Source organism: Lepidochelys olivacea, assembly GCF_965140295.1.
Source record: "Lepidochelys olivacea isolate rLepOli2 genome assembly, chromosome: 2".
Lineage (NCBI taxonomy): Eukaryota > Metazoa > Chordata > Testudines > Cheloniidae > Lepidochelys > Lepidochelys olivacea.
Genome location: NC_140412.1, coordinates 158290056 through 158317902, shown reverse-complemented (window position 1 = coordinate 158317902; position 27847 = coordinate 158290056). Strand labels below are relative to the sequence as shown.

At 39.6% G+C, this 27847-nt stretch overlaps 1 protein-coding gene across 2 annotated transcripts in view; it reads left to right on the top strand.

The window, feature by feature from the left end:
• The window catches only part of TRIP13 (thyroid hormone receptor interactor 13), a 45404-nt gene extending 18436 nt beyond the window's left edge, over positions 1–26968 (top strand). For both annotated transcript variants that reach the window (XM_084621846.1, XM_084621847.1), the window contains exons 5-14: positions 650–705; positions 6499–6589; positions 8648–8720; positions 9851–9914; positions 10106–10192; positions 20517–20623; positions 22845–22998; positions 23566–23678; positions 24878–24947; positions 25521–26968. In XM_084621846.1, the coding sequence (XP_084477972.1) occupies positions 650–705; positions 6499–6589; positions 8648–8720; positions 9851–9914; positions 10106–10192; positions 20517–20623; positions 22845–22998; positions 23566–23678; positions 24878–24947; positions 25521–25616 (911 nt within the window). In that variant the 3' untranslated portion in view covers positions 25617–26968. The remainder of the gene's footprint in view (positions 1–649; positions 706–6498; positions 6590–8647; positions 8721–9850; positions 9915–10105; positions 10193–20516; positions 20624–22844; positions 22999–23565; positions 23679–24877; positions 24948–25520) is intronic.
• The last annotated feature ends 879 nt before the right edge of the window (positions 26969–27847 follow it).

Here is a 27847-nt window from a genome sequence, read left to right as displayed (position 1 = left end):
CTTTTATTTATAAGATTTTAATTTTCCTATTTAAAAAAACACCACATAAATACAAACCAAAATCAAGCAGTTGATTTTTCACTTATTTTCTACAACTCCTTGTTTTTTGTGCCTTTCTCTCTAACATGCCGACAATAGTCTTGTAAACAAATTGAATTGTAAAACTGGCTTTTTTTAAGAAACAAATGTCCTGGCTTCCAATAGATTTTACTCTTAGCAGACTTGACATCTCGCTTTGACATTGTTAACATGGAAAATAAAATGATTGGGAATAAATTCTATTCAATTAATTTTTTTCCTGCCTATAGGTAAATGTTACTGGAAGTTGAAACCAGGAAATAATTTAACCCATACTTACAGTTGTTGAACAAATAGTGTTATGCGGTAGAAGTTGTAAAACTGTCTGATTCACTAATGAGTAAAGAACTTTCCTTTCAGGGCACCAAAATTAATGTAGGTTAATTTTTATCGTTCATAACTGCCTGCTGGTTGTTCCATATCTCTAATTATGGTCAAGCATTTTTCTTATTGCTGAAAATCTGTCCACATTACAATGTACTGTTAGATAACAGATTGCTGGGTTTAACTGAGAGTTCTTAATTATTAATGAAATAGAATCCTATATAATGGCTATAATATTGTTTTGCAGTTGAATTCCATGGTCTTTGGGAGAGCCTTGTATATGACACTGAAGTAAAATCGCATGTAAGTTGAATGATTGACCACTCTGTGGGCAAGGAGGTCTTGACAGGTAACCTATAGAAAGTGCTGCAGCTTGGGGAGAAACAGTCTTCAGAAATGAAACTTATTTTACATGGAATTGTATAAAGCCTTATTAAACTTTTGTGTTTGAGGAGAAATATGCTTACCTTCTTAGTATACTTCTAGTCAGCTAAAACAAAGACAAAACTTAGCAAAATGAGATTTATTTTTTGTTTGTTTATATATTTTACACAACAAAATGTTCTGGTAATCTCTGGATAAAAATAGATGAAAATGGGTATATTAAATGATACACCCAAATAAGAGTTGTTTTTTAGCAGCCCTGCGCTCTTGCATTGACTTCTGCAAAGTGGTAGGTACTCTCAATTTCTGAAAAATAGGCATCCAGCATAAATTTATTTCCAGGACCCAAACTCCAGTTTTGTCCATAACACTTCATACAAAATAAAACTTTTTGTTTTACATTTTATGTGAATGAAAGGAGATCCTGAGGGATTGTGACTTAGCATATTCTTGGAAGCTGTATTGTGGACTATAGTAACTGCTCCATTGTTTGGCTTCATTGTTGGAGTTGTATTCAGATCTTGGGTGAAAGCAGGACTAAAACTCATTGATTTTACCATTTGTAGTTTGAATTTAGTCTGCAAAGTTTAGTGATGTTCTCATGTAAATGTTACAGAAAATACATAGCCCAACTGACTTTTCCATAACATTTCATGATGATGATACACTGTCATAGTAACTATTTAAAGCTCAGACTTCAAAAAATGATCGTCAAACATTTTTTAAACTCCTCTAGCGGAAAAAACACAGCCTTAAGAAACTCAGAATTCTTCCATTGACCTAATTGTGTCCACAGTGGGGGTTAGGTCAACCTAACTTTGTTGCAAAAGGTGTGAAATTATTCAAAGCCCTTGAACGATGTTGTTAGTTTGACCTAAATTTTAGGTGTAGGCCAGAATTAAGGCATCTACATGCTTATTCTCTAATGCATTTCTTCATTAATGGTCCCCCGACCATGAGTGTCTGTTGTAGGAACTGAAGTCTGCTGGAGCAGCAACATCTCCAGTAATGAAATAAAAGATCTTACAAGGGAGAAGCTCTTAGAGCAGAGTTAGTAGCTATTAGGGCTGTCGATTAATCGCAGTTAACTCGTGTGGTTAACTCAAAAAAATTAATTGCAGTTTTAATTGCACTGTTAAACAATAGAAATGTATTAACTATTTTGGATGTTTTTCTACATTTTCATATATATTATATTCTGTATTGTAATTGAATTCAAAATGTGTATTTTTTAGTACAAATATTTACACCGTAAAATGATAATTAAAAGAAATAGTATTTTTCAATTCACTTCATACAAGTACTGTAGTGCAATGTCTTTGTCGTGAAAGTGCAGCTTAAAATGTAGATTTTTTTTCTTTTCTTTTTTTTGGTTACATAACTGCACTCAAAACCAAAATACTGTCAAACTTCAAAGCCCACAAGTCCACTCAGTCCTACTTCTTTTTCAGCCAATTGCTAAAACAAACAATTTGTTTCTATTTACAGGAGATAATGCTGCCCTCTTATTTACAATGTCACTATAAAGTGAGAACAGGCATTTGCATGGCACTGTTGCAGCTGACATTGCAAGGGACTTACGTGCCTGATATGCAAAACATTCATATGCCCCTTCATGCTTCAGCCACAATTCCAGAGGACATGCTTCCATGTTGATGATGGTTGTTTAAAAAAATGTGTTAATTAAATTTGTGACTGAACTCTTTGGGGGAGAATTGTATGTCCCCTGCTCTGTTTTACCTGCATTCTGCCAAATATTTCATGTTCTAGCAATCTTGGATGATAATCAGCATATGTTGTTCGTTTTTAAGAACGCTCACTGCAGATTTGACAAAATGCAACAAAAGTACCAATGTGAGATTTCTAAAGATAGCTACAGCACTCGACCCAGGGTTTAAGAATCTGAAGTGCCTTCCAAAATCTGAGAAGGATGAGGTGTGGAGCATGCTTTCAGAAGTCTTAAAAGAGCAACACTCTGATGCAGAAACTACAGAAGTCAAACCACCAAAAAAGAAAATCAGCCTTCTGCTGGTGATATCTAATTCAGATATGAAAATGAACGTGCGTTGGCCCACACTGTTTTGGATTGTTATCAAGCAGAACCTGTCATCAGCATGGAATGGTGGTTGAAGCATTAAGAGGCATATGAATCTTTAGCTTATCTGGCACGCAAATATCTTGCAACGCCAGCTGCAACAGTGCCACGAGAGTGCCTGTTTTCACTTTCAGATGACATTGTGAACAAGAAGCAGGCAGCATTATCTCCTGCAATTGTAAACAAATTTGTTTGTCTGAGCAATTGGCTGAACAAGAAGTAGGACTGAGTGGACTTGCAGGCTTTACAATTTTACATTTTTATTTTTGAATGCGTTTTTTTGTACATAATTCTACATTTGTAAGTTCAACCTTCATGATAGAGATTTCACTACAGTACTTGTATTAGGTGAATTGAAAAATATTATTGCTTTTGATTTTTACAGTGCAAATACTTGTATTAAAAATAAAGTGAGCACTGCACACTTTGTATTCTGTGTTATAATTGAAATCAATATATTTGAAAATGTAGAAAACACCCAAAATATTTAAATAAATGATATTATATTGTTTAACAGTGCAATTTTTTTTAATTGCAGTTGGTTTTTGTTTAGTTGTTTGATCTCCCTAGTAGCTATGCTATTTAGAAGTAATCTTCAGTTGGGGTGAGAGCGTAGGGAAGGCTGATGGCCATTGTACTGATGAGTCCAGGTTAGAAGAGCCTATGTCTTCAGGTCAGCCATAGGGCAGTATACCTTACCTCCTAGTGTGCTTGCTTTTTAACTCGTTCCCCTATAATAAAACACAACCCCTGCTTTCCCATAAACTCAGCACAGAACAAGTGGTCTGATGAACTTTCCTTATTGTATTGCTCTCAGACAAAACAGTGATTTTAGCAGATGCCAGGGCTGCTTTGGTAACATAGCTCATAACTCCACTTTTCAGGGGACTTTAAATCTTCTCCCTCTACTTGTCCTGTTCAAGCCAGTCCATACTAATGAAAAACAACATGGGTCAAGACTGGGTTAGGAAGGGGTTGAAAATATAACTTCATATAAAACTATTAATGCCCTCTAGGCGATTGAAAGGTTTGCAACTTACCTTATGGGAGACATAGAATGTGACTAATTTTTCCTGTTTTTCTAGAGGGTGAACTGGAAAAACAGTGGATATTTGACACTCATAGGCTGGCTTAGTAACAAGAGACTTTGAGTGCAGTTTTCAGCCTCTTGGTTCCCCATCTTATCTCATGAAAAATCAACTTTAGGGAGGAGTTGAAAATTGCAATAAACGTCCATTATTGAGGATGGCGCTCTGTGTGACAAATGTCTGGTTTGTCGTGAGGGTTGTCAAGTAAGTCACACCATTAGTATTCACCAGAATAATGCGAAATGTGTCCCACGGTACACTCCTACCTTTTAATGGGCTCCCAGTATCTGAGAGAGGTGCTTAGAATAGTGGAGCTCCACACAAGCAATTGCCCCGTTACGAAGGTCCCATGCTTCATCGGAAGCTTGTAAAACAACAAAACCCTGCGCTACAGAGCATGCTCATTGAGACCATGGTAACGATTCGATGGTTAACTATAGAATTATTGGCGCTAAGTTAATCACTTTTTTAAAAAATGTTTCTTATTAATACTTTCAAAGAAAAAGAAAAACGTAAATATTTTCATAATTAAGTGAGCTAGTCCATGGATAACAAAACAGCATGTTGATAACATTTCAAATTGTCTTCGTTCCTGAGGAAAAGTGGAAATGTTCTTTAAGCCCTGATGCGCGTCAATAAACATATTAAAAGTATTATCTGTCTTTTAGAATTGTCTTCTGGTGGCTTGTTCACTTTCAGTAATGTCCCTTCCCTCTGCTATTGGGCCATCAATTGATTGTTCCTCTTATCCAGAGTGCAACTCATTCTAAAATCTTATGGTTTCTCCTTGACCCAATTCAGGCTACCTCTCCAGTGCTTTTCTCTACTGCATGCACTTCCTATTGGTGATAGATATTCACCTCTGAAATGACCGTACTTTTAATCTAAATTAAAATTAGGCTATTGCATGGTAGGTGAACTGTAAACTGGTATACTGAAAATAACAATAGGCACATGGACCAAACAGAATATTGAAAAATAAATATACATTATTATTGGTAAGAAGAGAGACACTAAATAATAACCATCAAACTAAACTTAATGACTAGAAAAATATTACTTTTCACTTACATGCCTATTTAAACTACGGATAGATGAATTGAAACTACTTCTCAGTGTTAGAAAACTAACACTTCGAAAAGCTGGAAAATACAAACATTACTACTGTGTAATTGCAGAAATTCATAGATACTCCTGTTCACACACTCATTCCAATTTTAGAAAAGGAGTCCCGAAGAGAACTGTTGCAGAATAACAATATTGAGGATGTAATCAAGAGTGAAAAGACAGCTCAAGAATTAATATGTAATATGTGTTAAGAACATTTTCAAGTTCTCATAGTTTTTTTTTTTTTTTAAAAAAAAAGCTTTGGTACAACATAAACTTTTTTGTTCTGTATAACAACTGTACCTACAAGACTTACGGCGTGCAATATTGCAAGAATGTTACATTGACTTCTCGGTGAAAATTTAACATAAACGGAAATTAAGATATAGAAATTAAAGTATACTATTGGGTATTCCTATTCTAATTATCGATGAAGTCAGTATAAAGTTCAACCTCTTACCTTCAAGCAGGAAACTAAAAACTGAGGACAGTATTCTTTTTTGGAAGCAAACATTCTTTTGTCTGGAGAATTCCTACTATTTACATATGTCCTGAGTAAAGCAATTTACAAATTGTTTACAGTAGCAAATAAGCAGTTCCATAGGATGTAAAGAAAATTTGACTGGAAGTATTTACATATGATGGACTATCAGTATATATCAGAAGATACAGCATATGATTAAATGTCAAATAGCATCAAGCATTATGACTAAGAAAAATATACATCTTCTAGAACGTCTGAAAGTAAATATAATATGGATGTGATTGAAGCAGCTTTGTCATTATTCCAGACCAGCAACAAAATCCAGTTTTTGGTGTCAAAAATTAAATCATAAATACGAAAAGAACAATGACCAGTTTTCATCTAAAACATAGATTGGACAGCAACCCATTTTCAGAATGTATGATGCAAGTAGCTTTAAAAAAAAGAGTTCATATCGAATTTGACAGTATGGAACAATATCACCAATTAAACACAGGTTCAATGCATATCTTATGAGATCTTTTGGTAATTGGAAATCCATTTCCAATATTTGTGTCTATGCAATTTCCAATAATATTGGTAAAAATATTTTCAGAGGGAACTATGCTTATTTTATCTAGAGTAAAGGCACTAAACGTAAATGTCAGTTTGAGAAGCAAAAGCAGACCAGAATTTAATTTAAAAATGTTTTCACACCTCATTTAACCATGGTTTGTATCGAAGTGAGAAAAATATATAAAAGAAGAAAAAAAGGAAAATTAATAGTACTAAGATAAGTAGAGGTGGTCAAAAAATGCAGCTTCGATGGGGCCTAGACATTTGCCTTGTTCTATTCACTTCATAGTAGTGATGATGATGTTGTGTTATGTTCGCTCATTAATAATTTTGTTATAGTATGTGTGTTAACTGTTCTTCTTTCCCTCCTCTTCTTGAACTAGCTACTTGACTATGTGATGACAACTTTACTGTTTTCTGACAAAAATGTTGACAGCAACCTGATATCCTGGAACAGAGTTGTCTTGCTGCATGGTAAAATTTACAACTTCTAAATAAAGAGTAAATGTATTGATAATGAAGCCATTCTCTTGACTAAACTGTACTGCACTTCTGTGTGGTAGGATGTGGGTTCCTTTTCCCACTGGTTCTCTTGCCATATTCCCAGTACTGGAAGTAATCCCTCAGTGGCAGGAAATGCTTTGTCATTGAATGATGATCCCTCCGGATCAGGGGTTCTCAACCTGGGGGTTGGGATCCCTCAGGGGGTCGCAAGGTTATTACATGGGGGGTCGTGAGCTGTCAGCCTCCACCTCAAACCCCGCTTTGCCTCCAGCATTTATAATAGTGTTAAGTTTTTTTAAAAAGTGTTTTTAATTGATAAGGGGGGGTCGCACTCAGAGATTTGCTATGTGAAAGGGGTCACCAGTACAAAAGTTTGAGAACTACTGCTCTGGATAATTAGGGAGCAGCATTGACAGGGTTTCTCTAGGAGCTGTATCTAGTCTTCTTTGGGAAGAATGTAGTGGAACTCAAGGGAGCAGAGAAATAACGAAGCGATAACTAATTTTAAACAGATTAAATTGATTAATTGTTTAATAAACTAAGCAGTATAATTCCCTCCAAATACAATAACGATTATGTTTTCAGTTGTTAAGTGAATACTTATTGTGGTGTTTTCTTGTACAATGTACAAGATGGTTTTTGGACCGTCACTTAGTTGCTTTGGAAGGAATTATGCCATAAACAGGATTATGACTTCAACTGAACCATTATGTACCAAGTGGCAGTCCAGAATGAACTTCTGTGATCAATAGATGTTCTTAATGGAAATGCTAATTAATGGACATTCACTTAACCTTAGTAGAGCTACCATGAGATTTGCTAATAAATAGAGCAAATTGATAGAGAGCTCTCTTCTCCTCTTGGTTTATTTATAGGTCTAAATATAAAATGTTGTTGAAAGCTTCAAAACAGTTCTGAAGAGAGAAATGGATCCTTTATATCGCTGGAATACTTGAGTCATAATGGATTTGTTTAATGTTAGAATAGGAATAAAGCAAAGAATATCAGAATCTGAAGGTTGTGGGTTTTTTGTTTTTGTTTTTTTAAATGTAGCCACATTACAACTACAACATTGACTTTGTGACCCATTGGAAGCATTGTCATCTTAGCTGGTTACAAATAACACAGTTAAGTTAGTGTCCACATATGAACTTTTTTGACGATGTTTGCATATTCACACTTCTCAGACTGGTTAAGCATGTTTGTGTTGGTGGATTCTTGGAAAATCTGGGTAGCTATCCTGCATGGGGTGGAGTGCCTGAAGGGCAAACCCACAGTGTGTCATCAGTTGGACACTGAGCAGAGTGCTCTGTGATGTCTTAATGTACAGATTGCTGGAAGGAAGGAGGGACTGGCCAAATGCAAGCGTGTTTAGCATTTCTGTTTATACAGTAGAAGACAAATATGCTGGATCAGGTGCAGGAAGACAACAATATGCCATCTTAAGCTAGCAATCTACATTATTTAAAAAAAGAAAAAAGCACCGTTTGGGCAGTTTCGCTGGTGGGAATGCTTGCATATGGGGGAGGGTGCAGGCATTTTAACCACCATGATGTCTGGATGTACTCCAAACAGGGTTAGATGGCATAGTAATAAAACACCTACTCCCAGTGCTTCCACTGTTAGTTAGTGGGGGTGCATTAGTGGTAATGCAGTTCTGATAGATTTTTAAAAATAATGCTAGTGCACAGGGAGAAATGCTGTTCGCTGCCATGGGTTACTGAGAGTTTAACCATCTATCTGTGTGCAGACCATGTTTAGAGTCAACCATGCAAGTAACTGGTTACAATCTCCATTAACAGTTGCAGTATAGACAGGGTGCAATTCTAGCACTAATGAAGATTTGGACTCAATGAACAATCTGTGTAACTGTGCAGAATTGGCAGCTATGGTAGTGTAGTGTGTTATTTTATACTGCTAAATGTAATTAGTGTTGTTTTTGGAATTCAGTAGCTAAGGAGATGTCAGGCCATATTAGCTATTATGTGTTCCTGTGTAAAGTATTATATGGATATGGTTTGAATATAGGTCCTCCAGGAACTGGTAAAACATCACTCTGCAAAGCATTGGCTCAGAAGCTGACCATTAGACTTTCATACAGGTAATTTTTGTTAATATTTTGGTTTAAAATACAGTTTACTTTGTTAAACATCTGTAACCCATTAAGGGTTGCTAAAATCTGCCACCAAGTATGGCAGGTTTTCTTTCAGGCAGAGATTAGGTGCCGAGTGGTGTTCCTTATGTAGCATCCCTGGCTTGTTGAATGGCAAATGCTCACATTTGTCATATCTGATACTGAAGACACTGGGCTCGATTCACCAATACCTTTCACTGTAGGCAGCTACTTACACCAGTGGATGTAAAACACTACACATTTAGAATGATAGTGTATTTTGACTACTTTGTACACTCTTAAACTCCTACAGAAGATAAGAGCAAGGCTGAATCAGGCCCACTGTTTTGCTTGCATACAAAATAGCCCACACCTTTAATAATTAAACAAACAGCTTTAGAGCCAGTTGTATTTGTTTTGTGGTGTTTGTGTTATAGATCAACACATCCTCCCTTACTCACCTTGTATATTCAGACAGACAAGTAATAACATTCAATTTTATATTGCAAATCTTAGTAAACTAGGTAACTTACTATTTTATAAATATTCAGTTATAAATCATTATTACTCCAAGTAATGCAGTTTTTCGCACATAAGTGTGTAATAGACATGGATTATATACTCTTAAACTGAAGTATTAACACATTTAATTCTAGGGTCAGCCATACATAATTTAGCATTCCTGGCAATGTCTTAAGAACTGATGAGAATTAGCTTGATACTTGTATTACTTTGGATTGTAAACAATTACCTGAAAATAAGAATGAGGTTACTGGCATGGTAGTCTATCCCTGAATTGTGCCTAAATAGAAGCTAGTGTCAAATCTTAGCTTTCTTTGACAAAAAATTTGTGGAGAAGGTTAAGAGCAATCATATGCTGACATAAAACTGAGATTGAAATTTAGTTTGCAATAGTTACATTTTATAATCGGATACTTGTTTTAGTAAGTACAAAGCACTAATGTTGAAAGAATTCTGACTCAGTTATGCTATAATGCCACAGTTCACAAATTTTTTTTTTAAATATGAGAATGTAAGCTGTAGTTATTGATTCCTTTGCAATCAACAGTAGAATTAATTTTATAATATAATTGTTGATGATTTCTCCCATATTTTAGGTACAGGTATGGACAATTAATTGAGATAAACAGTCATAGCCTCTTCTCTAAGTGGTTTTCAGAGGTATGTGTTATCTAACTCATTACACAATTTTAGCTTTGTGGTACAGATAAATAAGATTTACTATGATCTACAACAGGTGTATCAGTTCGGGGAGCCAACTTATATGTGGATGCAATTAGAGTTGTAAACGGTAAACTAAGACTTGGACAACTATGTAAAAATAGCCTAATATATTTGTATTTTCTTTTCAGAGTGGCAAACTTGTAACCAAGATGTTCCAGAAGATTCAAGAGTTAATTGACGATAAAGATGCTCTTGTATTTGTACTGATTGATGAGGTATGATTTCAATGACATTAAGATGTGCTATTCCTTTAATTTATGGGAATGTAAACTGGAATAAAAGATGATCACTTACAGTTTTAGAGAAAATGTATAAGCATATTATGTGGCTCTACTGTGAGTAATCTAATTATATTTAACTGTGTGTGTAAGAGTGGTGGAGGATATTTGAATTGCATCACTACAGCAGAGTGAGAGAAACATAGTTCGAATTCTCAGACAAAAATTTCCAGCTGCAGATGGAAGGGGAGGGAAAGTTCAGCTTCTTGTATTGGGCTCTGCTTTTGGTCGCTGCTCCCTGCACACTTTTACATGTACATATTGTAGCATTTTCTAAACTTTGAACCCTAATTTTGTCTTACCAGTAAGAGAAGAATTTAGTAATAGAAATGGAATTGAGGATTTAATGTGGTTGTAATCTGATTTCACTATTAGATTTAGCGTACTACCTATATGATCTTTTGATAGACTTCTTATACGGGCAACTTAAGAGTTTGCACCTTATTAGAACTTTGTAATATTAAAGTCACATTCCTAAAGAATGTTTGCTTAGCTGTTGAATTTACTGATTATTCTAATACTCAGAATCATCACTTTCTAAAAAAAAATGTTTTCTCTGTGGAACTGATAAGACTGTCTTAGGCCTGGTCTACACTACCAAGTTAGGTTGACATAAGCTGCTTTGCATGTGTCCACACTTAAATATGTTTCATGGTGATATAAGTTCTCTATTACGCCAACACCACCGCTCTAAGCAGAGTTCAGCCATGGTCAATACTGAAGCCGATGTAGCGTGAGTGTAGACACTGTTACCTATGTTGATCCTAACGGTCTTCCAGCAGCTGTTCCACCATGCCTGACACTGACCACTGTGGTCACAATTATGAACTCCACTGCCAAAGGATCATGTAGACCAGAAGCCCACCCCCTTAAAACCTCATGAATTCTTGAAATGCCTTTTCCTGGTTGTCCAGCTTGGTGAGCACAGCTAGCAGATCTCCATTGTTGTGTGCAACTGCCCAGCTGACCATGCTGGCTATACACTCCAGACTTACTCCTGCCTGGATTAGACAGGAGATATTGGATTTCCTGGGCCTGTTAGGAGAAGAGGTTATGCAAGCACAGCTATGGACCAGACTCAGAAACATGGACATCTACAAGCAGATTGCACTGGGGATGCAGGAGACGGGGTACGACAGGTCAGCAGCCACGCAAAGGTAAAGGAACTGCATCAGGCATATCAGAAGGCTAGGGAGGCCAACAGTCAATCCGGTGCCAAGCCACAGACCTGAGGCTTTTACAAAGAGCTGTTAGACATGCTTCGCCGAGACCCTCACTACCACCCTGCAGACCACTGGGGATACCTCTGAGCCTGAGTTAGAGGTCCCTGGCATAAACAGCGAGGAGGAGGAGGAGGGACAAGAGATGCGGGGGTCCAACTCTGCCACCAGACAAGACCTGTTTGAGACTCTACTGCAGCCCAGTCAGTCCCAGCAGTTGAGCATGGGCAAGCCTGATGTAGGATTTTCTTGTCCTAGGAGAGGTAGCAGTACAACAAAGAGAGAAGACGATCTGCTTTTCATTCCCCTGTGGAGTGAGGTGGGACAGCTATGTGGAGCAATTTTTTAATGTAAACAGGAATGTGCCTTGAATCCTCCTGAGATCTCGAAACTTTCATGGAGGTTCTTGGCTGTCCTCTCACAAAGGTTTCTAGGGATAGCAGACTTACTGCTTCCTCTGCGTTAGGACACGTTCCCATGCCAGTTGGTGATAACTTCAGCAGACTCCATTCCAGTACACAGGCTAGCAGGCTATAGGCAGCTTTGGTACTCTTGCAGCAGCTGTGGTCTCTGAGCCTTTGTCAGTCTCAGGAGTAAGATATTAGCTAAGATCACTGCTGCTTGTGGAAAATGGTGCCAACATTCATTGCTATTGCCCTATACTCAGCTTCATGCAACCAAGCAATTCCCTTCTCATTTCCCTCACCCCTAGTGGGCCACACTCACCAGGGCTGGGGCTGTGAGTGGTGCTGTGCGTGAGCATTCCCAAGCAGAAGTGTCAATAAGCAGATCTTGTTTAAAATTTTAGGGGAGCAAGTGAAAGGAGTTCTGAATCTTAACTTTTGCTTTCTGTTGTGACTACACGGAAAATGGTATCTGTGTTTTTTGCTGTCTTTGTGGCCTTAAGGACACCTAAGACAGATAAAGAGCAGAAAGTTGAGGACTAGAGAAGACCTGTTCAATGAGATCCTGCAAGACATTGCTGCTGCATCAGACCATGAACAGAGGGCTTGAAGGATGACTATTACAGACTGTATGGAGAAGGAACGAGCAGACGAGAGAGTCCCAGCAGGAAAAGGAGGGTTACATACCAGGACATAATGGGGCTTCTCCAGCAGTGAATACAAATGCTGCAGACTCTTGTGGATCTACAGGCTCGTCTCCCTTTATAGTTCATAGAGAGTGACATTACAGCTATTTCTTTGCACTGATTTTGTTTGAACAATAATCTATTTGGAAAATAATTTATCTATTAGTTCACAACATACACTGCAGAGTGCCTAGCAGTTCAGGAAGCACCTGCCTACTTGTTACCGTGCAGTGTGACACAACTCACAGGATCAGTGACAAATAATGTAGTAATCATAAATGTACAGCAAGCATCTCAAAATTAATAGGTGCATTGACAGGGTTATATTCATAGATTTACATCAAGCACTACACAATTACTAACTGGTCCCAAAACGTCAGGCCCAGGCAGAGCACAATGCATTACTGTGGCTCACAGTTCAAATGCTCTTTCAAAGCCTCCCTGAGCTGTATCGCTCTGCATAGAGCTCTTCTAATAGCCACTGGGTCTGGCTGTTCAAACTCAGCAAACGGCTGCTCCATCTCCACCCTCCACTCCAACAGCAACTTTCCCCCTTTGCTTCACAGATATGCAGGACACAGCAGGCACCTATAACCATTGGGATTTTTTTTCCACTGAGATCCAATCTTATGAGTAAACAATTCCAGCATCCCTTCAGTCTACCAAAAGTGCATTCAACTGTCATCCTGCACCTGCTGAGCCACTTGTTGAGTCTTTCCTTGGTGCTGTCGAGGTGGCTGGTATATGGCTTTGTGAGCCAGCAGAGCAAAAGGTGAGCTGGGTCACCTGAGATCACTTGGCATTTCAACATCGCTAATGGTAATCCACTGGTAATCCAAGAAAGTAAGTTCCTGCTTGTAGCTTTCTGAATAGTCCTGAGCTCCTAAAGATGAAAATATCATGCACCTTCTCTGACCAGCCAACATTGATGTCAATGAATTATCCCAAGTGATCCACCAACACTTGCATAACCATAGAAAAATAGCCCTTTCTGTTGTGTCAGGGTTGTCTGGTGCCAAAATGTACCATTTGTTGCTCCACCACAGTTTGGGAACCCCATTGCTGCAAATATATCTGTCCTGTGCATTGTTGAGAACCACAGACCTGCATAGCAGGAGATGATTGATGTCTCTGCACACTTGCATGATGGTGGCCCCCCACAGTGGACTTTACATCTCAAAAGTGATTTCCCACGGACTGATAGTAATCTGCTGTTGCAAGTTTCCACAGAACAATCACCACTTGCTTCTCCACTGTCAGAGCATCTCTGATTTTGGTGTCCCTGCCCTGGAGGCCTGGGGCAAGCTTGGCCCACGGATTCAGGAATGTGGCCTTGCGCATCCAAAAGTTCTGCAGATGCTGCTCATCATCCCAAGCCTACATTGTGGTGTGAGCCCACCAGTCAGTGCTCATTTCTCGGGCCCAGAAGTGGTTCTCCACCATCTGCAACTGCTCTTTGAACTCCAACAACATCCTTGACTTGGCTCTCACTATGTCCCAAAGCAGTCTGCTCTCTAGGAAATGGTCATGTTCCCCGTGACTCTTGCTGCTCTGCAAATACTGGAGGATCCTGTGCTTGCAACAATTCATGGCAATATGCAGAGCTGTGCAGGCTCTATGATTCTGTCAGAGATGGCAGACAGTGACAGGTCTCTCATTGGTTTGTGGGATTTTAAAAATAGGTGATGGCATTATGTGGTGGAGAAAGTTGCATGATGGGAACTTGACCCACTAGTCCCAATCACCCCTGTATGAGTCATTTTGTCCCATCCATGCATTGCTGACGCTTCCCAAAAGGCAGTGTGCTGGATGGTGGTGAGTTGCATCCTGGGACACCTACCCATAGTACACTGCACTGTGCATTGAAACAAGCACTCCTGGTGAGTACACAGTGCAAATACAAGGAGTCTAGTGTGCCTGCACAGTGGAAATATACTAACTGCAGCGGCCTTATGCTGATGTAACTTTTGTTCATGAAATTTTGTAGTGTAGACATGCTTTAGGCTGTGAGACAAAGGTTGGAGACAGTAATTATCATCTCTGCAGGTATTTCGGGCTAATTCTATTTTTGGACAGTTATGTACCCCATTGGCATTCATGCTTGCATTTCCAAGACTAAATTAAGAGTTGCTATAGAATAGAACAGGGTGGTGTGACAGGGCAAGGCCAGATGGCTATAGAAAAGTAGTGGGAGATAGATATATTCGCTCCAGGATAAACAAATCCCTGGTACCAGGTTAAGTGAAATGGAAGCTGCTCCAGGTCAATTAAGACAGGTTGACTGGGACACCTGAAGCCAATCTGGGGCTGGTTGAAACTAGTTAAAAGCCTCCCAGTCAGTCAGGTGGGTGGGCATGTCAGGAGCTGTGGGAGGAAGTTGTGCTGTTGGAGAGGCTGAGTAGTACACAGCATATCAGGCACAAGGAAGGCGGCCCTGAGGTAAGGGTGAAGTGGAGCTTGAGGAAGTGAGGGCTGCTGTGGGGGAAGTAGCCCAGGGAATTGTACATGTCATGTTTCTAAAAGGTCAGCTACCATAGCTGATGCTATTAGGGTCCCTGGGCTGGAGCCCAGAGTAGAGGGTGGGCCCGGGCTCTCCTCCTCCCCTCCCCCCCCCACCTTTGCCCCCTGATTAATCACTGAGACTGGGAGACAACAGAGACTGTGCAAGGAAGGATAACTTCTCCTCACCTCCCTTGCTGGCTTATGATGAAAATGGCTCAGTAGACTGTGACCCTTGTCTCTAGAGAGAGAAGGGTTACGTGGAGGGTCACAGTGAGCCTCTGAGGCTAGTGAAATCCGCCAGGAAACGTGGGACCCACGGAGGCAAGGACAGAGCCTTGTCACAGTGGATAGAACAGATTTAACACAAAGGCGTGGTTCAGATTTCCTTGATAAATAAATTTAAATTAGTTTAGTCTTAACATGTTTGATAGGATGGTATATTTCAATTGATGTTGAGGCTGTCTAGCCACAAGGTGGTGAACAGAGAGGTAGAAAAGTTTGTGGATGACCAGTTATTTACTAGTCAAGGCTAGAGAAGACAATGAGGTATTCTAGAGAGACAGGCAAATTACTTATTTGTATTCTAACAGTGCCTAGGAGACTCAGTCAGAATCAGAGGGAGAGGGGGTGTGCCCATTATTTATGGAGGTGTCAGAGGACAGGTGCTCAGTACCCTTGGGGAGAGAAGTACTGACCACATGGCAGCCGAAGAAGCCTTTTGCTCCCTGCAGCAGTTGGCTGGTCCGGCTGCTGGTATCCAGCCCCCTCCTGTTTCACTCCCTACCTGTGCAGGTGAAGTAAATGGGTCTGTATTGCAGGGCTTGGATCAGGAGGAGAGTGAAGTCTGCACCCCATGAATACTGGCTCCCGCCCTCACCAGACAGAGCCCCCTCCTGGCCCCAGCCCTTCAGCGTGGTCCTGTGTGCTTCCCCTGTGCAGGTTCTGTCTGTCAGGGGAAGCCAGATGGGCTCTGTGTCCTGGGGTTGTGCTGAACAGTCAGCAGGAGGTTCTGTCCAGCAAGGAGTCAGTTATTGCAGGGTGCAGCCTTCAGCTCCACACTCCCTACTAGCCTCCCCAGCAGAGTAGAGTAACCCAACCAGCAGTTACATCTGTGGCAGTGGGGGAATGAGAGGGCAAGAAACTTGGTTCCAGCAGCCAAGACTGCCTGCATAGTCCCATCCACTTCCCTTGCTAAACAGCCCCTCTAAATCCCAGTCCTTCATTGTGCCCTAATAACCTCATTGAGCCCCACACTTTGAACATGTCTCTACTAGGATTGCACTGTCAAAACTTAGATTTTCAGGACAGATTGTCTTTTAATGTTACATTCTGAAATGCTAAATTATTGGGCAGCATGATGTCTACATTGACGTTTCTATATTAGTGCAAGGTAGAGGAAATTTGAAGGAGTAAATTGAACTAATTTTATAATAGGCTGCCCAGAATGAGGGATGAACGGGACAGTTTGCCCTGGGTGCCCCATTTGAGAGGGACCCCAAACTGCCATTGTGACCTGCACAAAGGGTTACAGAACTACTCAGGTTTGGCCCAGCCACCCATCCATCATGATGGAGGGGCAGCTGAGCCGAACCTGAGCGTTACCATGACATGCTGTGCTGGATCACAATACCCGGAGTGTGGGGCCAGGCCCACCCCAGTGAGACATCAGTTGCTACTGTGGGGTGAGTGTAGGGCAGGCTCACTTTCAAAGTACCCGTCGCTCAGAGGTAACTTCTTTTGGAAGGATGGGGGGTGCCTTATTTTCAGATTTTTATCTCGGGCTCCCAAAAACCTCTGTTCAGCCCTGATTGTACACCTTGGTGGATTCTAAATTACACTAATAACTCAGTGCGAAGACCTAAGCATTGTTGTAGACAACTCAATGAAAAGTTCTACTCAGTGCACAGTAGTGATAAATTGAAAGCCAAAAGTTAAATATATAAGAACTTGGATAGTAAATAATTTTGAAATATCTTGCCATTATACAAATTGATTGTATGCCTCAATACTTGTTCAGTTCTGGTCACCCCATCACAAAAATAACAGCCATAAAGGCATTCAAAGCAAACATTAGAGACCTGGAGAAACTTTCATGCAGTGGGGAACTGAAAATACTAGCAGTTAGTTAAGGGAGGAGATGACTAACAGGGCTTACGATAGAGGCGTATTATGAATGGTGTAGAGAATCTATCAGGGACTCTTATTTACTTTTTCTCATAGCCCAAACATAAGGGGGACATCCAATGAAACAAAGGTAATACATTTAAAAATGTCAAAAAGAAATGTTTCCTCATATAATGCACCTGTTGAATTCACTGCCACAAGGTATCAGTAAGACTAAGGCTACAATTATGTCAGGGAGGTCATGGAATCTGTGACTTCCAGAGACCTCCATGACATTTTCTGCTTCAGCCCTGGGGCAGCTCTCAGCTGCAGCTGGCGGTGAGCCCCCGCAGCTCCCAGCCGCTGTGCAGCAGGGGGCCCTGGAACTCCCAGCTGCAATGGGAGGTGGGGGTCCACTGGAGTTCCCAGCTGCTGCAGGTGGCAGGGGGACGCCCCATAGTTGCCTAGCCATGCCCCCGGAGATCCTAGTTGCTGCAGGCAGTGCCCGCCCCCACCTGAGCACAGCAGGGGGCTTCAGCAGGCAGCGGGGAGGGGGGACCCCAGAGCTCCCAGCCGCTGTAGGTGCTGGACCCTCCTCCCTCCCCATTTTGTCAGGGATATTTGTATTAAAAGTAAGGGACAGGTCATGGGCTTCTGTGAATTTTTGGTTATTGCCTGTGACCTGTCTGTGACTTTTACTAAAAATATCCATGCTAAAATCTTAGCCTTAATTAAGACCAATGGCTAAATAGGGTTAAAAAAAATAGTTGTATGGATAAGAATGTCTACAGTTAAATTTGGGAGGTTAAAAATTTAAACCTAAGTGCCTGAGAGCATGAACTAACCCACTAACTGAGCAGGATTAAGAAGAAACACTTAGGTTTAGCAAAAGAAACTACATCATTTGCTCAAGAAACTCCCTGAAAAAACACAAGAACAAATCTGCACAGACACACACCTAGAACCCCGACCAGGGGTATTTTGTCTGCTACCCAAGATCCATAAACCTGGAAATCCTGGACACCCCATCATCTCAGGCATTGGCACCCTGACAGCAGGATTGTCTGGCTATGTAGAATCCCTCCTCAGGCCCTACGCTACCAGCACTCCCAGCTATCTTTGAGACGCCACTGACTTCCTGAGGAAACTACAATCCATTGGTGATCTTCCTGAAAACACCATCCTGGCCACTATGGATGTAGAAGCCCTCTACACCAACATTCCACACAAAGATGGACTACAAGCCGTCAGGAACAGTATCCCCGATAATATCATGGCAAACCTGATGGCTGAACTTTGTGACTTTGTCCTCACCCATAACTATTTCACATTTGGGGACAATGTATACCTTCAAATCAGCGGCACTGCCATGGGTACCTCCATGGCCCCACAGTATGCCAACATTTTTATGACTGACTTAGAACAACGCTTCCTCAGCTCTCGTCCCCTAATGCCCCTACTCTACTTGCGCTACATTGATAACATCATCATCTGGATCCATGGAAAAGAAGCCCTTGAGGAATTCCACCTTGATTTCAACAATTTCCATCCCACCACCAACCTCCGCCTGAACCAGTCCACACGAGAGATCCACTTCCTGGACACTAAGGCACTAATAAGCGATGGTCACATAAACACCACCCTATACCGGAAACCTACTGTCTGCTATGCCTACCTACATGCCTCCAGCTTTCATCCAGACCACACCACACGATCCATTGTCTACATCCAAGCTGTACGATACAACTGCATTTGCTCCAACCCCTCAGACAGAGACGAACACCTACAAGATCTCTATCAAGCGTTCTTACAACTACAGTACCCATCTCCTGAAGTGAAGAAACAGCTGGACAGAGCCAGAAGAGTATCCAGAAGTCCCCTACTACAGGACAGGCCCAACAAAGAAAATAACAGAACGCCACTAATCATCACCTTCAGCCCCCAACTAAAACCTCTCCAACGCATCATCAAGGATCTACAACCTATCCTGAAGGACGACCCATCACTCTCACAGACCTTGGGGGACAGGCCAGTCCTTGCTTACAGACAGCCCCCAAACCTGAAGCAAATACTCACCAGCAACCACACACCACACAACAGAACCACTAACCCAGGAACCTATCGTTGCAACAAAGCCCGTTGCCAACTGTGTCCACGTATCTATTCAGGGGACACCATCATAGGGCCTAATCACATCAGCCACACCATCAGAGGTTCATTCTCCTGCACATCTACCAATGTGATATATGCTATCATGTACCAGCAATGCCCCTCTGCCATGTACATTGGCCAAACTGGACAGTCTGTACATAAAAGAATAAATGGACACAAATCAGACGTCAAGAATTATAACATTCAAAAACCAGTCGGAGAACACTTCAATCTCTTTGGTCAATCGATTACAGACTAAAAGTGGCAATTCTTCAACAAAAAAACTTCAAAACCAGACTCCAGCGAGAGACTGCTGAATTGGAATTTAATTTGCAAACTGGATACAAATAACTTAGGCTTGAATAAAGACTGGGAGTGGATGGGTCATTACACAAAGTAAACTATTTCTCCCCCCCTCTCCTTCTCCACTGTTCCTCAGACATTCTTGTCAACTGCTGGAAATGGCCCACCTTGATTATCACTACAAAAGGTTTTCTCTCCCTCCCCCACCCCCCCCCTCCTGCTGGTATTAGCTCATCTTAAGTGATCACTCTCCTTACAGTGTGTATGATAACACCCATTGGTTCATGTTCTCTGTGTGTATAAATCTCTCCACTGTATTTTCCACTGCATGCATCCGATGAAGTGAGCTGTAGCTCACGAAAGCTTATGCTCAAATAAATTTGTTCGTCTCTGAGGTGCCACAAGTACTCCTTTTCTTTTTGTGGATACAGATTAACATGGCTGCTACTCTGAAACCTGTCATAAAATTCCAAGTTACTCTATGATTGTCCATTAATGGGCGTCTTGGACCTTCCTTGGAAAGTCTGGTACTCACCATTTCGACAGGATACTTAACTAGACAGAGCAGGGATCTCATTCAGTATGGCAATATCTATGTCCTAAGTACATTTCTCTGATGTCCTTCCTCCTTGATCCAATCTCCCTGAAAGCAGTGATCTCCGGAGCTTCCTTTCCCACATTCTACCCAGACCTCCCTGTTAACAGTCATCCTCCTTCTGCACAAGTTCCTATCCACAAAGAAAATTTCAGAGAAACTACTCCTGATGTCAGAGTAGATTCCCAGCGATTTTAAAATGTATTGCCTGGATCATTTCACCACCTCCTTATCACCAAAGTGCATTATAACAGCTCTCTAACGCTAACCTTTTTTTTTTTTTTTTTTGTGGGGCAGGTTGAAAGTCTCACAGCAGCTCGTAGTGCTTTCCGAGCAGGCACAGAGCCTTCAGATGCTATCCGTGTGGTGAATGCTGTATTGACACAAATAGATCAAATTAAAAGGTAACATTCATAGTAGCCATATTACCACAGCAAAACACCACTAGGAATTAGCAAGTTGGGGTCTAATTTCAAAAATATTGAACATATGTAGATAAATGATTACAGATTCTGATATCTGGCTTTACGCAATTCTCATTCAGAATCTTAATCCAAAAATCTTTGACTAGTTAAATTGTGCTGAATTTTAAACTAGCCATGCCTACTGAGAAGAGGAGTTGTTGTGATGGACAGAACTAAGTGAGTAAAGCGTGGGTAGACAGATAACTCCCATGAAAGTTAAGAGAAACAACTTCTGTTTGATGGTGACAACTGCTGCTTTAACTGAGGAAAAGTGCTTTTTTTTTTTCTTGCTCTGAGACTTTGTCATCGGGTCATATTTTTGGATCCATAGCAGTTTCTGGTTGTAGATCTGAAAAACAGCCATAGCCAAGAATGCATTTTCAATATTTCTTTGGCAAGACAAAGAGATGTTGACCTTTCCTGATTGATGTAGACATTGCCACGCTTATCCTTGCATTTGCCAGCTATAGATCAGCTTATTGAGACTGCTTTTGAGACCACTCGCAGGTCTGCTAGTGCCTGCTTATTTAGCAGCTTGTCCTATATAGAGCATATTGCACCAGTACTCTTTGATTGCACAGGCTTTCAGTTAGTTCCCAGGGTCGGTTCACATTCCTTTATGGTTTGGGCCCTGCTATTGTAGAGAGTGATTCTTATCCACACTCTGATTCAAAACCTGGGACGCTGACAATCCCTAGGTGTACATCTGGGAATAGGACAACCTTGATTTGCTACTGAATCTTAGTGGGTGGGGGTGCATCTACTTAGGTCCAACACAGTCCAACTTTGAGCTTGAGGTCAAGGAGCAAGCCCTATCTATACCTGCAGGATTTTTCTCTGTGGCTTGAGTGGAAGGAGAGTCTTTCCTTTTGGTAGGGTCATTAATTTAAGTAATTCTGACCTTTCCCATTTAGATTTGTTTTTTAAATGTCTGTTTCCTAGGGCTTATGAATAAATTTGAAGGACAAAAATGAATGGAAATGCAGAACATCTTGGGTGTTTGTATCGTGTGCTAGCCAAGTGAAGTATTTCAGTATTGTGGTTTTACTTGGGTTTAATAAAAACAGACATGCATAATTTTAAAACACAAATTCTACATTTGTGTGCATCCATGAGAAGTTGAGTAATTTTTTAATTATTATAATATAGTGCCGATTATAATCCATTTTTTGTTACTGCCTTACACTGTCTTACATGTGCAAGGCACCTTAAAACATGCTCAGGAGTGCTTAATTACCTTAAATCATTATTAATTGCTTTAAATTCTTTAAAAATGGAAAGGGTTTTTGGTGGTATCTGCACGAGTTCATGAGAAAGAAGGACGAAATATGCAGTAGCTAATTTTCTTATTTCACTATTAACTAAATTTAATCAATGGGTTTTGGATTAATACGCCGAGAATTGTGTAAAGGTAGATATCTCTATTCTATATTTCCTCAGCCTACCTGTGCTTTAGAAATCCTGGCTGGGCTGTGGAAGGAACATGGTATATGGAAGCAGCTGTCTTCCTTACCCAACAAATTAAAAACAAAATAAAAAAAAAATCTAAATACATTTTTATTAAGAAATTCACTGAAAGTGGGAATTCTTTGTGGTAAAATTAACTAAAATATTACATAATTCTAAATTTTTAAAAAGTTCATTATTCAATGTGGAGGCAAATTAGGGTAATTACCGCTGGACTAAAAAACGAATATATACTAGACAAAAAGTGCAAATTAAAAAGACTTGATTTTTTCTTTTCCAAGCGAAATTACTATTTATAAAAATAGGCTTGATTCGATAGTACCGGAAACTGAAGTCCTGTCCCCCAAGCACAAGACAATGTGGGCAGCAGCAGTCCAAACTTCATCCCACCCGACTCTACCTCAGCACTATTTTGGAAGAGGTTCCTTTCCAGGCTAACATACAATTCAGTCTTCAGGGGATCTCTAGAAAAATTGCTGACAAAGGTGGTTTTGTGTGGAATATGTTCACTATAAATTGAGACCTCCAGATCATTTCACTTAACATCTATCCAACAGTAACAACTTGGCCACTTCTGATATGGACCATATTTACAGTCATGACATAAAAGAGAAACACTCACTTTGCCATGTCCCTGAGGGATGATTCTTATGTGTACGTAATAGAAATGTCTCTTTTTTTCTGTGTTTTAAAGGTATCCCAATGTTGTTATCTTGACTACTTCAAATATTACAGAGAAAATTGACATGGCTTTTGTAGATAGGGCTGATATAAAGCAATATATTGGACCTCCGTCTGCTGCAGCAGTATTCAGAATATATTTTTCTTGCTTGGAAGAACTGATGAAGGTAAAATTTTGCAAGTAAGATTCTTAACTTAGATGTCCTATTTTAATAACTGCATAAATGCTAATGATAATAGTACACAAATGTTATCTTATTTCTCCTTCTTGAGACCGCTTCTACTGAGCCACTCTGTAGTTCACACAGCCACATAACATTTTAAAGCCGTATCTATAGACACGGGGGCACATACAGACCCACTGCACTGACCACAGGTATAAATGCCACCCTTGGCCCCCATAATAGTTCCTCAATCTGAGTCTGCCAGCCAGTGTGGTAAATGAACTGTAACACACTCTGCTTTTCTGATTCTGTGTTACTGCTGAAATCTGTAAGCAGTTATAAATAATTTTAAATGAAGGGTTGAGCTAGGATTAGTTAGGGAAAGTTGTTTGAAGTGTCCTTCTCTTAGCAGTGTAAAACACACAGTATTTGTCACTGTAGTCAGCAGTTATTCTGAAAACATACAGAGAGCAGAACTGTTGAGTAAGAAGTTGCCATTTTCATAGTCTCATTTCAGAATAGAACTGCAAATATCATTTTTCTTTCAAATATCATTTTTCTTTTTATTAGCGTCAGATAATATATCCTCGACAACAGCTGCTGACACTCAGAGAGTTAGAGATGATTGGTTATGTAGAAAATAATGTGTCACGGCTGAGTCTTGTATTAAAAGAAATTGCCAGGTAAGATTTATTGATTCATCCACTTTATGTACAAAGTGAGCAACTCTGCTCAAGTGTGTGTGTGTGTGTGTGTAAAAGTACTTTTTGGAACTATTTCTAAAGGGAGTTGGATATATTAGCAACAGCTAGAGTTCTGAAACCTCCCAGTTTCTTAATTGTTGCAAATTCTCAAATTTGGTCAATTGTAAAATTTTTCAGTGTTCACCAGTGAACATGGGAATTTTTTTGCAAGTGCCATTTGCTTCTATCGTCTTGGATCTCAAAATTTATCAAAAATTTGCATGATCTTTATGCCATCCCTGCCTCCTGCTTTGCTCTTAAGTTCCCATCAAATCCCCCCTTGGGATAGTGAGGTTCCTGAGGCTGTAGTGGCCACAGTTCAGTATGAACAGCTCTGGCTTTCATCCCATCTGAGGATGTTGAGAGATCGCAGTAGTTCAGGAAGTCACCTTTTGGAAGCACAAGTTAAGAAGTGGGCAGAGGTGTGGGAGAGAAGGATGATGGATAATTTTTTGCATTTACTTTGGTTTGATTTTTATTTGCTTTTTTGCTAAGAGGACTATAATGGGAAAGATTTCACCACAATATGAAAATCTGTGGAATAATAAAAAGCAGATTAGTGTTTTCACACTAAGCAATTTTTGTCTGATTTTTTGGGGGGTCTTAACAGAGCTCAAACAAAATATCAGAGCAATAAAAGAGTTTGAAAGTGTACCCTTGCAGAAAGGTCAGAAAAGTGTTCCTTAAAGCAACAGTATATCTAGTATATAATGAATAGTGCCCTCTCAAACAGTGAACTATGGTGTTGAGAACACAATGGACTTGTCTGGGTGACACAGTAGACAGTAACAGACACAGTAACAGAAATTACCATTAACAAATGACAGCCTCTTGGTGTATGTCAACTGGTCATTTTTGAATAGCTCCGTGTGTGTGCATATTTATTTATTTATTTATTTATTTGTAAAAGTAACACCCATGAAAGTAAAATATTTTGTAGGATTGTTAAATATAACAGGTAAAGAATGGATGAAAGATTTGTATTTTCTCTCTGTGCTACATAGTGCTAACTAGCAATAATTTGAGTTTATCTGTAGAGAGATTCCTGGCAGGACCACAGAAAGCAAACCTCTTAATTTTTGGAAGGGAGATCTAGCATTTAGCAAAATAATAGTATGCACATCTCTGCTTCATTGTAGGAAAAGTGAAGGACTTAGTGGCCGAGTCCTCAGGAAACTTCCTTTTCTAGCACATGCACTTTATATTCAAGTAAGTTTATTTTGCTTTTTATTTGGGTGTGTTGGGAAGCCACTTGGGTGGAAGCTCCTGACTGGGCCTCTTTAAAAAAACATACAAACAAAAACCCTCTTAATTTGAAATACATTGGGTCTGCTCCTGGCTGGACTGCAATAATTTTGTGCTACCTCATTATTTAAAAAGAGGTTAAGAGAAACTATATATTTGCATATTTTGCAATTACGAAGGCAGGATTGATGTGGCCAGTAACTCCTATATCATGACACAACATCAATATTGCTTCTTTGTAACTTAATTTCCTTTAGTTGTTCTGTACGTTTTGATGCGTCCTGTCACATTTTCATTCAATAATGTTGTTTGTTGGATTTTGGTGAAGTGAATTTACAGTCATGATATTGATTAAACCTCAAGAATTTGCTCAGATTGGCCTAGATTCCCCTATGCTAACTGGTGCAGAATCCCATAGCTGTTGTACAGCATTTGGAAAATGCTAATAAACATGGAGGTGTTTATTGTCTGTAGAGCATTATGCCACCTACTGTTCTTTGAGACATCTGACAAAAAAATTTTCTTTTTCACTTCCAGTGTCCTAATGTTACAATGGCAGTGTTTCTTCAGGCTCTTTCGCTTGTAGTGGATAAACAATTTGAAGAAAGAAAGAAACTTGCAGACTGCTTTTGACATTCTTGTTACTGTTCCACAACTGTCTAGTCTCTATGATGTGTTCCTTGTGATCACCGAAAACCACATTCTTCACCACATCCCACATACCTTTTGTTCCATGTATAAAGATTGACTGAATTTGGGTTAAGAAACTCAGATCTAGTATTTTTTCGAAAACTTGATTTGTAAATATCAAGAATGTTTACAGTGCACCTGTTCAAAAGCTTTATTTCAAACTCCAGTCTTTGATACACTTCAAAATTGTTTAATTTCAAGAATGACCTTTTTACTCCTCCTTGTAATTATTAAAAATGTTTATCACAATTCTGTTTTGTTTTTAACCATAAAAACTTTTGTGTGTGTGTATTCAGCATTCTTTTTCAGTTTTAATTCTTTTTTTCAAACATAAAGAACGTAAATTATCAGGTCTCTGGTTCTAATATGTAATGCAAAAATTTTTATTACTTGTACCTCTTAAAAAAAAAAAAAATTATGGGTAGGATTTTGAAAGCACTCAGTGGCAGCCATTGCTCACATTGAAACTGGCAACTATTCACATTGAAACAGCCATTGAGTTTTACCATTGACTTCTTGAGAACAGAGACAGAAATTTTGAAAATCCTACTCTAAACGTTCTTTTAAAGATCATATATGGCAAGTTTTCATAGTTAGCCTATATCAGTGCAAAGAAGCTAATATTCTAAAAGACGACTAAAGTACACTGTATTTGCTGAAGACGACCTTGTGTGGAACTTAAGCAGATAGTTGTTTATAAACACGTAAAGAATTTGTTTTATGTATCTAAATTACAAAATTTATGGGAAAGACATTTTGTTGTGCAGAAGCTAAGAAAAATATTGACTCCCTTTAGAAAGTGAAAAAATGTAAGAATTCTGTTTGTTTACCAAGTCGCTACATGTAATCTCTAATATTACTTTAATAGAGAAAAAAGTTCTCTTTTTTCAGTTCATTTTATGTATTTGTCAACACTTTAACTGATAGGGGGTGAAACAAATTATTTGTTTGCAACTTTCACACAACAGGTGGAACAGGGAAACAAGGGCAGCTTTAGTATCTGGAAATTATTTTTAACTTTTTTAATTGACTAGATTTTAAGTTGACATTACCACTTTAACATACATCATAACTACTCCTACCACAATATGGTTTGTTAATGACTGTATGTCATTCGTTTGTTTGTACATGTTTAATCAATGTTATACATTTCTCATGAGATGGATGAGTTACTCCATTGTCATGAATTGTTCATAATGATGAATGCTGTATGATGTAAACTCTGCATTAAACAATTGTACAGAACTTTTCAACCCAGGCTATATAAGAATTCAAAGTTGACTTTTTTTTTGTTGATTAATGAGGATCACTACCCAGCTCAGGGTCTTCTGCATTTTCACAGATTATTGAGCAGTCAGACTGCAGGAAGAAGTCCCCTTTCCATCCTGGTTGTAGTTACCTTTGTTATCTCCTAAGCAGCTTTCTTATACTGTACTTGGACATTTACCCCCCCGGGGTGGCTATTATAGATTTGGCAGTATACCACATCTGCTCTCTGTTCTGCTTCTGGGCCTTTGATAAGAGTAGTCAGAGAGCTTATTTCTCTGTTCAGGGCTTTAGAACGCAGAGAATTTCCTTTCAAGTCAATAGATCTTGTCATTCCTGGCTAAGGAGGTAGTCTCATCACTTCTTGCCTCAGGTAGTTGTCGGTATACACTGGGGATGTAACCTGATTTGTGCACAGGGGAGTTGCCACCCCTCCCTGTTAGCCCATGAGGTAATGCAAGGCTTAGTTGTCTACCATTGCCCCATCACAGAACTGTCAATGGAAAAGCATCAAAGACAACTGCAAACAATCAAAACCACTCTGGTTTAAAAAACCAAACCATTATAACAGATGGAATTGTTCTGTCTCTGAATAGACAAGACTGTTTCAGTATAATGCGGATTGGGGAAAAGCACTTTAGATCTATTCATGGAGGAACCAACTTGTTGAAGAAGGATGTTTTCCATGAAATATTGGATCCTGGTCTCTGGGAAGCCAGCCAGATCTGCAACTCACCTGGGAGAAACCTACTTTATTAGATTACTTTTCCTATTAAGTGTAGGCCCTAGTTCACATTTTCTGATATATATTTTTGTTTTGTTTCTATCTCTAGGGTGACCAGATGTCCTCTTTTTAAAGAGACAGTCCCGTATTTAAGCCTTCTTGCAGGTGTCCCAACTTTTTCTTT